This window comes from Solanum tuberosum, unplaced genomic scaffold, assembly GCF_000226075.1.
Source record: "Solanum tuberosum cultivar DM 1-3 516 R44 unplaced genomic scaffold, SolTub_3.0 scf00531, whole genome shotgun sequence".
NCBI lineage: Eukaryota > Viridiplantae > Streptophyta > Magnoliopsida > Solanales > Solanaceae > Solanum > Solanum tuberosum.
Genome location: NW_006239449.1, coordinates 258,661 through 270,093, shown reverse-complemented (window position 1 = coordinate 270,093; position 11,433 = coordinate 258,661). Strand labels below are relative to the sequence as shown.

The following is an 11,433-nucleotide window of genomic DNA, read 5'->3' as shown; positions in this document are numbered from 1 at the left end:
TTGAACGATAAAAAAAGCCTCATGAGAATTTTATCAAAGTAAAATATGAAAAAAATGATTATCAAGTAAAAATGAACAAAGAGAATAATATGAAGGTTTTATCAAACATTCATCTTAAATTTTGAACGATAAAAAAAGCTTCGTAAAGAATATTTTATCATAGTAAAACATGATTATCAAGTAAAAGTGAACAAAGGGAGTAATATGAAGATTTATCATGTATTTAAAAGCTCAATAGTGATTATAATTTGAGGGACTAAATAAATTTAAGGAGTTGTTAATATATTCCGAGAAAATAAAATATTGTTTAAGTAGAAAAGTTATGGGGTGTATAAGTTAAATAATAATATTTTGTAAATAGGGATATGGAAATGAGTATAAATAGAAAGATAGCAAGGTTTCTCGTGAGAGTTCACAAGCCAATAAAGCTGATCACACTCCCCTTTGTATGTCCACTCAACAACACAACTTCTTGTGATTCACTTTCAATTCTAGATCTCCTTAAAACTTTTTCTGAATTACTTTTCAAGATTCTTGATTCTGCACCACTAGCAATTTCCATTTTTCTTTCAGTGATTTTGGTTACTTATTTGACATTCTTGTTTTCAAGATCCAACCTCATCACTTTCCAGGTTCAAAATCTTGTTTTTTTTCTTTTTTCTTTTAATGCTCTATATTGTGGAAGTCCACAGGTGAATTTTTACGATATGGGTTTACCACTTAGCTTTCTTGTAATATTTTATCAATTTTAGAAAATATATGTGTGAAATACCTAATTTTACGTAGAGATCATGGGTTCATATGCGTAAAGATTCATGTTTTTGTGGTAATGCTATGAGGTATTAGTACTGAGCATATAGCTAGCTTGGGTTTTGGGTTTACCGACCATTTTTTTTAATTAGTGATATTTTCTTTATGTATTTTATACTTTTCTTGGTTGCTTAAAGATTACATATACTTTATTGAGATTTGAATAAATCTATTTGATTTAGATCCATTGATAAATCTTAATCTTATGGGATTACTGATTTGTTGATTGGCTGCAGAAATGGATACTTGTTGTGTGCCTATGAAATCGACGGTCCATTTGGGGAGAGTGAGCACTGGTGGCTTTAACAATGGAGAGAAGGAGTTTTTCGGGGAGAAGATCAGAGGGAGTTTGAACAGCAATCTCAGGATTAATCAGTTGTCGAAAAGTTTGAAACTTGAGAAGAAGGAGAACAAGATCAAACCTGGGGTTGCTTACTCTGTGATCACTACTGAAAATGACACACAGACTGTGGTAATGATCAATTCTTTCTCTTTATTAGGACATGTCTGCTTCAAATAATGCCATAGTAGTGTTGTAGATAGGGTGGAAACAAGCTGATATGAACTATATTGTGAATGGAAGCGAATCCAATATTTATGATTTTTAGCGTTGAACTCACTACACTTATAAGATTATGGGTTGTGAGGTTAATTTTGTTGAAGTTCTAGTACTAGTCTTTTGCTATATATTTGTTTCATGTTGAAGATACTGTGTTAAGTTGAGCCTACACTATTTATCTCCATCAGTCTGTGATTGTGATTGTTTGTTGGACATATTTAGTTCGTAGATATGCCACGTCTTGAGAGACGCCGGGCAAATCCAAAGGATGTGGCTGCAGTCATACTGGGAGGAGGAGAAGGGACCAAGTTATTCCCACTTACAAGTAGAACTGCAACCCCTGCTGTAAGAGATTTATCTTTGCTCATGATCGTTTTCTCAATTTTTTGTTTTAGATGCCTAATGTCCAGTTAAAACTCTGGTCTTTTCTTCCAAGTTATTTGTGTTATCTCGTGTTAAATTTCAGATTTTTTTTATGATATATTATTTGTTGATTTCTACCTTAAACAGATAAATTAGAAATAGATTGAATATGTGTACAAGATTGCAAGTTGATGTCCACTTCGCAGTCAATTTCTTAAGATTCTGATGTTTTGTGCAACATGGCACCAGGTTCCGGTTGGAGGATGCTACAGGCTAATAGACATCCCAATGAGCAACTGTATCAACAGTGCTATTAACAAGATTTTTGTGCTGACACAGTACAATTCTGCTCCCCTGAATCGTCACATTGCTCGAACATATTTTGGCAATGGTGTGAGCTTTGGAGATGGATTTGTCGAGGTTTGAGACTATACTTTTGAAATTCTTGAAGGAAACTGGATTAGTCTTGCTAGATATCACAGCTGAGCTAATTAATATGAGTAAATTTGTTGGTCCTCCAAGTGATTTGTTCACACAAAATCTGTAACAATTTCGGATGATTTTTTTCATTGTTTTTCTGATTACTTGCTTCGTTTTACTGACTGAAAGGAATTCCGTCATTAAACAGGTACTAGCTGCAACTCAGACACCCGGGGAAGCAGGAAAAAAATGGTTTCAAGGAACAGCAGATGCTGTTAGAAAATTTATATGGGTTTTTGAGGTTTGTCTCTACAACTCTTTAAGACACACTAATCCACCACTGCTCTTCTGTTGACCTGATATAATTTCTGAAAAATGATTCATTATTTTTTCCTGATTCAGTTAGTATGTACAGATATATAGTACTTTTGTGTTTACAAGGTGACCAATTCTTGCAGGACGCTAAGAACAAGAATATTGAAAATATCGTTGTACTATCTGGGGATCATCTTTATAGGATGGATTATATGGAGTTGGTGCAGGTATGTCCACTTTAACTACCTATGCACTCCTCATTCTTTGTTTACTTTTTTTTTTTTTTTTTTTAAACAACAAAGTTTCTGACTGCCTCCGATCTTCAAACAGAACCATATTGACAGGAATGCTGATATTACTCTTTCATGTGCACCAGCTGAGGACAGGTTTGTTTAAATTCCAATAAGAAACAACTAGTAATGGTTAAGTGAATTGAGTGAGATCAGAAACAATATGGAGAAAGAGTGCTTCTCCTTTAATATTCGTATGCATTACTTCGAAGTAAAAACATCACCACATTTCTTTATACCTTATTGTGATTATGTTAAGCTGAGATTTAAGCTTTACTTATCAGCCGAGCATCAGATTTTGGGCTGGTCAAGATTGACAGCAGAGGCAGAGTAGTCCAGTTTGCTGAAAAACCAAAAGGTTTTGATCTTAAAGCAATGGTAGGTTTAGTTGAACTCTTTCTTTTAGTATATGTGCTGATTTCTTTCTAAACAAATTTGCCAAGTTTATTCAGCCGATGTAATCTCCGATCTGGCCCACTTTTCTGTTACAAATTCTGTCGCAACCTTTTACTATATACAACAACATTCAGACTAGTGCTCCTTTAGAATTCAACTCATTTATTTCTTGTGCTGCAGCAAGTAGATACTACTCTTGTTGGATTATCTCCACAAGATGCGAAGAAATCCCCCTATATTGCTTCAATGGGAGTTTATGTATTCAAGACAGATGTATTGTTGAAGCTCTTGAAATGGAGCTATCCCACTTCTAATGATTTTGGCTCTGAAATTATACCAGCAGCTATTGACGATTACAATGTCCAAGTAAAGGATCTTGGATCTTTCTATTGAAATTATTTTTATGAATTGAGTACATTAGTTACTCAACTAAAAAATTAGCTGTAGTTTTAACAAATTTATGCTATCTTCTCAGGCATACATTTTCAAAGACTATTGGGAAGACATTGGAACAATTAAATCGTTTTATAATGCTAGCTTGGCACTCACACAAGAGGCATGTTGCAAATTCATCTTTATACTTCTCACCATATGCAATGAACTAATTTTGACTAGCTCAGAAATTAATTTACATCAGTGCATAATCCAACTGATTAATTTCCATTGCAGTTTCCAGAGTTCCAATTTTACGATCCAAAAACACCTTTTTACACATCTCCTAGGTTCCTTCCACCAACCAAGATAGACAATTGCAAGGTAAGTGGGTAAACTGTGCAAGTGTTTTGCATTAACTGGTCTTTTATGGGTTCTAATAGGTTCTGTTTCTCCGGTTTTCAGATTAAGGATGCCATAATCTCTCATGGATGTTTCTTGCGAGATTGTTCTGTGGAACACTCCATAGTGGGTGAAAGATCGCGCTTAGATTGTGGTGTTGAACTGAAGGTTTGCATGTAGCCCTAATTTTTTTCTTCCTTTGAAGATTTATCCTGAACAAACACATTTATTTTCTGTAGTTTGTGAAAAATGCATCAGTTTATTGTTTCTAGTACATTTTGTTGTAAGGTATAGATCTCTAACACGTTTTACAACCACAGGATACTTTCATGATGGGAGCAGACTACTACCAAACAGAATCTGAGATTGCCTCCCTGTTAGCAGAGGGGAAAGTACCGATTGGAATTGGGGAAAATACAAAAATAAGGTAAATGGACATTGAATATTTCATGAAAATGACACGAAACTCGAGAAAATCTGTTTTGACAAATGTATTTCATTCATACTTGAGAATTCTTTAATTTGATTATGGTTTCACTCATACAGGAAATGTATCATTGACAAGAACGCAAAGATAGGAAAGAATGTTTCAATCATAAATAAAGACGTAAGCTTTTTTTGGATCCTCCGACCTTCTTTAGTGTGTCTTATTTTTCAACTATAGTAGAATATTATAGTATTTATAGAGTGGAGGTTAGCTTCCCAACAACTATTGTTCACACAGTCAAGTTCAAAACACAATAGAGCACGCAACACACATTGCTGGTGTGCTTCTTGCTCACGAGAAAGAAACCAGAACAGCGTTCAATTCAGATTTGATTGTTTGTAGCATGAGAGCATAATACCTAAGAAAGAACTATAGGGACTCTATTGACAAGATCCCACGTGAAAAATTGGGCCCCCAAGAAAACTGTTGCAAGCTATAGAGCACTTATATTTTTGAGACATAATTGATTATTAGAATTAACTCTCTGATGTTGTTTTCTTTGAAACTTTAGGGTGTTCAAGAGGCAGACCGACCAGAGGAAGGATTCTACATACGATCAGGGATAATCATTATATTAGAGAAAGCCACAATTAGAGATGGAACAGTCATATGAACTAGGGAAGCACCTCTTGTTGAACTACTGGAGATCCAAATCTCAACTTGAAGAAGGTCAAGGGTGATCCTAGCACGTTCACCAGTTGACTCCCCGAAGGAAGCTTTCTATGCTCATGTGAAAAGAGCAAGTATAATCGAGACACGTGTCTAAAAATAAAACTGAAGTTGCACTTTGCCTAGTTCATGTTCTAAGAGTCACATTATGTAAAATAGCATTTTGAAGAACACAATGGTTTATTTATTGCTCAACTTACGCTTTTCGTATTGTAAAAAACTCTACTTCAAAAAAATATATCTCTTATTGTGCATCTTTTCTCTATTGGAATTCAATGATATCTATTTTTAGGACCATTTGTGCCTATTGTCTATTTAAAGTTCGGTACTTTTACATTGAATAGCAGAAAAAAAAACAGTAGAATTTTTTTGGGCAGTTAAATGGGTGTTCTACTGTATAGTTATTCAAAGAACAAAATGTGAAACTATTTCTTCTATGCACTTTTAAGTAATGGAAACCATGTAATCTTTAGATTTTAAGCGAAAATTTAGTAGTAATGGTGGCATAATATACCTTGGCCTGCATAGTTACATGGTAGATGTGTTGGTGGGAGGAAGCAGGTACGAAAACCCTTGTCCATTTTTTTTTTAACTTCGCATATGGTTGACCAGTTTAATGTGATCAATATTTACTTTTGATTTTGCAAAATGTGAATCATTTACCAATAATGTTTTCCTTATCCCCTGGTCTGTGTGAAAAACACATTTAAGAATCTATGATGTTGGTTTTAACAAGATCGATCTTGTGTCTGAAGCCAAAAGATGTGAAACCTATATCATGTATCTATGGGTTTATAAAATAAAACGTCGCACAGATAGGTTGGTGGAGAGGCATAAAGCTTGTTTGGTAGCTCGGGGATTTACTCAAGAATATGGTTTGGATTATGATGAAACTTCCAATCCAGTGGCGAAGTTTACAACTGTTTGAGTCTTACTTGCACTTGCTGCTAGCAAAGATTCTTGCACCATATGCTCTCCATGTTGGAAAACACAAGTTACTGAATATGGAAATAGACCAAGTTGATTGTTTTCATGAAAAAGTGGCAGGTACAATCTTGAACAACCAAATTTCAAATTGGGTTTACATCATTGCAAAACCAGGTGAAAAAAAGGAAACATAGGAAAAGTCATAATCAATTAGAAGAAAAATAACTTCTCAAAAGTATTATGCTTCCTATAAGTTTAACTCAATCTCAAAAAACCTTGTCCGAGCTTGAATAGAGGAGCATGTCTAAAATTGTCAGTCACCGGTGTTCTCCAGAAAGTAAAGTTGGCATTGTTTTACTGTCCTATGAACTCGGTTTCAGCCACAACAATCAAGACAGCACATAATCAATCGCGATAACAGTTTTATACAGAACCTCTTTGGCATGTAATTAGTGTTGTAAATAGTTGCATACACGCAGATGAAAGAAGCCAGACGAGTATCTTGTTTGAGAAACAAGGTATCTGTGCATCGTTATGTTTAAATACAAAGTACCACCATCTAGGCAAATACAGAATCCAATTAAAAAATAAGATAAAAATACTTACTAGCGCCAACTATTTAAATCAAGCTCCAAAATGTACCAAGTCATCGGATACTGTTCCGTGATATGAAGCCTAATAACTGTTGCTGATTGATTTTTCAGAAATTCTTAGTGTTCCAAACAACTAAAGGGCCTTTTCTATGAAATTCACATGGCTGAAAACCATTCATTGCCTTACCCATGAGGGCCATGGCACCAAGGCTTGGAAGTTGCTTCTTCTGGAAATCATCAAGCTCCAACTTTGAGGTTTGAGGCTCACAAACCACCACCGGTTGGGGCCTCTTTGGTGCATTGGTAGTCCTACCATGAAGCAGCCTTTGAATCCAAGAATGAGAAGTCAAAGCCTCTAGATCTTTCTTGATAACACTCATAGAAGCAGGACTAGAGTTCATTGTTAAGTTTGCAGTGTTGTTGTGAACCATCAATTCTTTACCATGACGTTTACTAGATGATGCTAATTCAGAGTTAGCTATGGTTCCTTTAGGAATTTGGCTGAGGAACTTTTGTGATTTCTCATGAGACGTTTCTCCTACTAAACTGGAGCTTTTAGTACCAAAAGCCAAAGAACTGGAAGCACTCACTTTGAGGCGCTTAACCCATCTACTAGCTGGGTCATGTCCAAGAAGCCCTTCAGGACAGAAATCAGTTCTTGATGAACTGGGTTGTTCAGCACGGGCCAGTATTGATCCCAAGTCGAAACTTTCAGTTCTGGAAGAACTTGCCTCCATATTATCAGTTGGAGCAGGCAGCTCTAAGTTTATATCCAACTTGAACTGTTTGTGTCCAGCTTCTTTCCTGGAGCCTTCAAGTGCAAGTCGACGGGGTGAAGTTTGGTCCATTTTGTTCACCTGCAAGATATCTTATGGTCAAAATTAATCAAGATTCTAGATTACATGCAATACAATGGAAATGTGAATATTATGAACTATTTGATGACTATAATTAATCTATGGTTACAATACAGTGGAGCACATGAAGCATTTATGAATTCAACTACAATCACTAGCCATCACTAAGGCTTGGATGATTTGGGGAGATTTCAACTCAATCTTGTTTTCTCCTAACAAATTGAATGGAGCTCCAGTTACTAGTGTGATTGCAGAACATTTGCTCACTTTCAAACTTGGTTGACAACACGATCAGTAACATTTTCCCATTTGGTTTTAACCTTATCATACAATGAACAGGAGTATCTGACCAACTCATTATTACTTGATTTCTCACATCAGACTTGGAAACTAGCAGGTAGGAAGATAAATATGAAAGCAGTTAACGATACAAAATTCAAGATAAACCAAATACCCTCTTGAAAACCTGGCTAGAAGATAGGAAGTTATGAAGAACTAAATAAATCTCAAGATTACCTTCTTTGCAATAGAAGAACTTGTACCTGCAGAGGAAAGATAGATTCATTAAACGAGTAAAATTACGTACACTCAAACACTACATCTCAAATTAAACCTCTTTTTCTTTTCTTTTCAGTTAAAAATCTCTGACTAAGCCTTAGAAAGATCACTTGATTCATTGATCAGTTACAACTTAGCAAGACAATGAACAAAATAAACTCTATTTAAACCACTAGCGGAGGATAGCACATACCACAAAGCTGGTTCTTCTCCTGAAACACATCCATGTCCATGGTATCAGTTTCAGCTGAAGATTCATTCTTTAACACAAATTCAGAAGGCTTTCTGTCTTCTATATTTTCTTTTCTTTCACTGCCTGTGAAGCAATTTTGAATTTGAAGCTGCATTCCTCCCTTATAATGACCAAAAGATTTAGATGGGCTATCACGATTACTTAATGATGCTTTCCCATTAATTTTACTCCACATCCTTGAATTACCGATTACATTGTTTCCTTCAAACAGACCAGCATCTGCTCCTTTTGTGATTAACATACTATGGGTTGTCTGAGAAACGCAGGGACGATATCCAGCCATTCCCACTACAGAGTCCATGGTATTGCTTGTTCTCATTGTCTCTACATCAAGCAAAGGATGTGGTAGCTTTTGTAACTCTTTTGATTCAGTTTCATGGGAAAGACTAGGTTCATTTTTTAACAACCTGACAAAGGAATAACCTGGGTTTTTCTGGAACTCTTCTCCACCAAATTTTGGAAGAAGTTTTCTGCTTGTGGAGGGTGCATCTAGCAAGAATGAGTCATTCTGCCTTAATTCTGGAGTGACCGATCTCCCATGTTCATGCTCCAACATTCCCAGTCTAGGCACTTCTTCTTTTGCAGCTAGGAATGATCTACTTATGAAAGCTTTCTGTGTCTTTTCCGATTCTTTAGTTATGTAATGGCCAGGATCTCGGTATGGCACAAGATGAGATGCTAAGTGACTTGGATTATCTATGAAAGGCCTCGATGCAACAGTGCCGCGACCAATGTCATATGGATGAGTCTTGCCACAATCCAAAGGATCCTGGAAGGGAGTTTTGACATTTTCACAAGGATTGTGCATTGGTAGGGACCAATTGCCTAGAGTTTCTTTTGCAATGGTTCTTGAACTTGTCTCGTTAATGACTTCAAACGTTTGAGTTTCAGATTCTCTTAATCTTTTGACGGATTTAGAGGACATTGTCTCCATTTTAACAATTGACTGGAGAGGCTTAGAATCTTGGTCATTTTCCTTGTTTCCAAGAGCAGTAGATGCATGATTTTGTGTTTCTGCCATAGAATTGTAGCTTGTTCTAGTCCAATGTGCCATCCAAACAGATTGAACTGAATGTGTAGACTTCCCGGTTCTACCATCACAATCCGAATATGATTGTTTAACATGATCAGACATGATATCTTGGCCTTAGATCTTGCTAATGTAACTAGTTTTCCTTCAGTTGTTCATCAAAAGGATGTCTCCTTTACCTGGGAAAGAAAATTAAACAGCAATAAGTCAAATTATAATTGTTGAACTATGTGATCCTCTCATCTAAAAACTTGACATATATAGGTCCTGTTGTACCATACCGCGTGAGTTCAAGTCGACCATCTCAAGCTTTTAGATATTCAGAGAGAGTATGATTTTACTTACATCTTAAACAATATTTTCCACTGTTGTTAGTTGGATCATGGATGCTAGTAAGGAACTCAAAATCCCAATTTGAAAGACAATCATCAAAAGAAAAATTGAGACATCAAATCTCACCAACTATTTACTTAACAAGTCACACACCCACACACCTTCTTAAGATCCACAATTTTGACCATTACATCTAGGTTCACACCCCAAAAAAATAAATTCATTTTTTTTGAACATATATACTAAAACCCACAAGAGTTGTTCCAAAATATAACAACAGAAAAGCTATAAAATCAAGTATTAACCGAGATTTAAGTCTCAGACATGTATACCCAAAGTCAAAATTGCTACAAAGTCAAGTGAAACTGTTCCAAAATACAAATAACAGAAAATTCAAGAATGCTACAAAATCAAGTATTAAACCAAGATTCAAGTCTATTCCATAAAAAAAAGATCAAATCTTTGACAAGAATATATTAGCAACTGAAAAAGGAACTCACCAGAATTTGAAGAGGGTAATCTGTTACTGTGTAAAAAAGAAGAGAAGAGCAGAAAGTAGTGAAGGAGGAGATGAAGAAGCAAACACCAGAGAAAAAAATAACTAATACTCACACAAGCACAGCCAAATAAAAAATGAAGACAAAAGCCGACTTATGAGCTGTGAACCTATCGTTTACATTGGTCTGCACTTTTTCTCCTTTCATTTTTAGTTTTGTCATTTTTAATATATTCAAAAAAAAATGCTGATGATATATTTATTTTTAACAAATTCAAATCTAACGAGTAAAAATAAATAAAATAAGTAATTTTACTTTTATTTTAATAAATTCTTTATTTCAAAGCATATAATTTATTTTACTCGGCATTTAAATCAACACACAGGAGGTGAAGAAGATTAAATAGATGGGTTATAGATTTAATTTTATATGAATGTATTTTAGTCTAGTAAGATTTGGATTAAAAAAGAAATCGGGTAAAATTAGTTGAAATTAGGTAATTTCAATAGATCAAACCATCCAATTCAGGCATATATCTGTTATAAGTTTAATAATGACAGATGAGAAACTTAACTGATAAATTAAACTAGAAATGTATTTTTTTTTAACCCTTTTTTTTTTTTATTTGTCTATTTTAACAAATCAAGAAAAAAAAGTAACTTTTTATATTCTCATTATTATTAAATAATTAAATAAATGACTTATAATCAAATTTATTTTTTAAAAATATAATTAATAAAGTAAATTTCTAATATTCCTCCGTCCAATAATAATTGTCTACTATACTATTTTGGATGTCCAACAATATTATACTATACTAATTTTATACTTAGTTTCTAATTTATCCTTAATATTAATTAGTCATTTCATGCTACATTTTTCAAGACATTATAATTATTATATTCAAAAGGTGATATAGTAAAATTAACCTTTTAGTAATTTCTTAAAAAATATGTAAAATCATTAATGAACATGTATTATTAAACCGCGAGAGTATATAATACTACTTTCTTAAGGGAATGTCGTAGAATAAAACATAGGGGGTACGGAGTAGCAATTACTCTATTCGAATAAGTTCAAAGAGGACCAAAAGTAAATTAATGGTTCATATTCTTAGTATGTAGATAGTATCGAATAATCTTTTGAAATTAAAGGTAAATGGCTCTATCATCAGATTCTTTGAGAATATGGGAGTTGTACTATATTTAGTAACTTGATCACGATTACTAATTAAACATTACAAGTTATTTTCATTGTATCCGATAGATATTTGCACTTACATAATAGTTGATAAATAATTTT

At 34.3% G+C, this 11,433-nt stretch overlaps 2 protein-coding genes across 3 annotated transcripts; one reads left to right on the top strand and one right to left on the bottom strand.

The window, feature by feature from the left end:
• Positions 1–406: 406 nt before the first annotated feature.
• Positions 407–5,377, top strand: AGPS1 (glucose-1-phosphate adenylyltransferase large subunit 1-like). Of its 2 annotated transcripts, none has more exons than NM_001425378.1 (15): positions 407–632; positions 1,047–1,282; positions 1,592–1,714; positions 1,982–2,152; positions 2,361–2,453; positions 2,611–2,694; positions 2,798–2,853; positions 3,042–3,135; positions 3,334–3,519; positions 3,629–3,709; positions 3,823–3,909; positions 3,991–4,095; positions 4,248–4,354; positions 4,474–4,534; positions 4,926–5,377. In NM_001425378.1, the coding sequence occupies exons 2-15, from the start codon at positions 1,049–1,051 to the stop codon at positions 5,025–5,027; spliced, it is 1,584 nt and encodes a 527-aa protein (NP_001412307.1). In that variant the 5' UTR covers positions 407–632; positions 1,047–1,048; the 3' UTR covers positions 5,028–5,377. The 2 variants fall into 2 exon arrangements, with proteins under 2 accessions (NP_001412307.1, NP_001412308.1); NM_001425379.1 differs by having other exon boundaries at positions 431–446.
• A 1,038-nt stretch (positions 5,378–6,415) lies between these two features.
• LOC102591212 (uncharacterized) lies at positions 6,416–10,326 on the bottom strand. Its single transcript, XM_006365056.2, has 4 exons — positions 10,135–10,326; positions 8,212–9,480; positions 7,977–8,002; positions 6,416–7,460 (listed from the first exon to the last, which is right to left on the bottom strand). Exons 2-4 carry the CDS (start codon positions 9,404–9,406, stop codon positions 6,711–6,713), a joined length of 1,971 nt encoding a protein of 656 aa, XP_006365118.1. The 5' UTR covers positions 9,407–9,480; positions 10,135–10,326; the 3' UTR covers positions 6,416–6,710.
• Between the last annotated feature and the right edge of the window lie 1,107 nt (positions 10,327–11,433).

What these genes read in the sequence shown, in the direction of transcription:
- LOC102591212 (XM_006365056.2), bottom strand. Translation starts at nt 9,406, where the DNA reads ATGTCTGATCATGTTAAACAATCATATTCGGATTGTGATGGTAGAACC. An exon ending in GGAGAAGAACCAGCTTTGTG is followed by an intron (nt 8,003 to 8,211) that starts GTATGTGCTATC and finishes TTTCCTCTGCAG; the next exon opens with GTACAAGTTCTTCTATTGCA. An exon ending in GTTCTTCTATTGCAAAGAAG is followed by an intron (nt 7,461 to 7,976) that starts GTAATCTTGAGA and finishes GATATCTTGCAG; the next exon opens with GTGAACAAAATGGACCAAAC.
- AGPS1 (NM_001425378.1), top strand. Translation starts at nt 1,049, where the DNA reads ATGGATACTTGTTGTGTGCCTATGAAATCGACGGTCCATTTGGGGAGA. An exon ending in TTGGAGATGGATTTGTCGAG is followed by an intron (nt 2,153 to 2,360) that starts GTTTGAGACTAT and finishes GTCATTAAACAG; the next exon opens with GTACTAGCTGCAACTCAGAC. An exon ending in ATTATATGGAGTTGGTGCAG is followed by an intron (nt 2,695 to 2,797) that starts GTATGTCCACTT and finishes ATCTTCAAACAG; the next exon opens with AACCATATTGACAGGAATGC.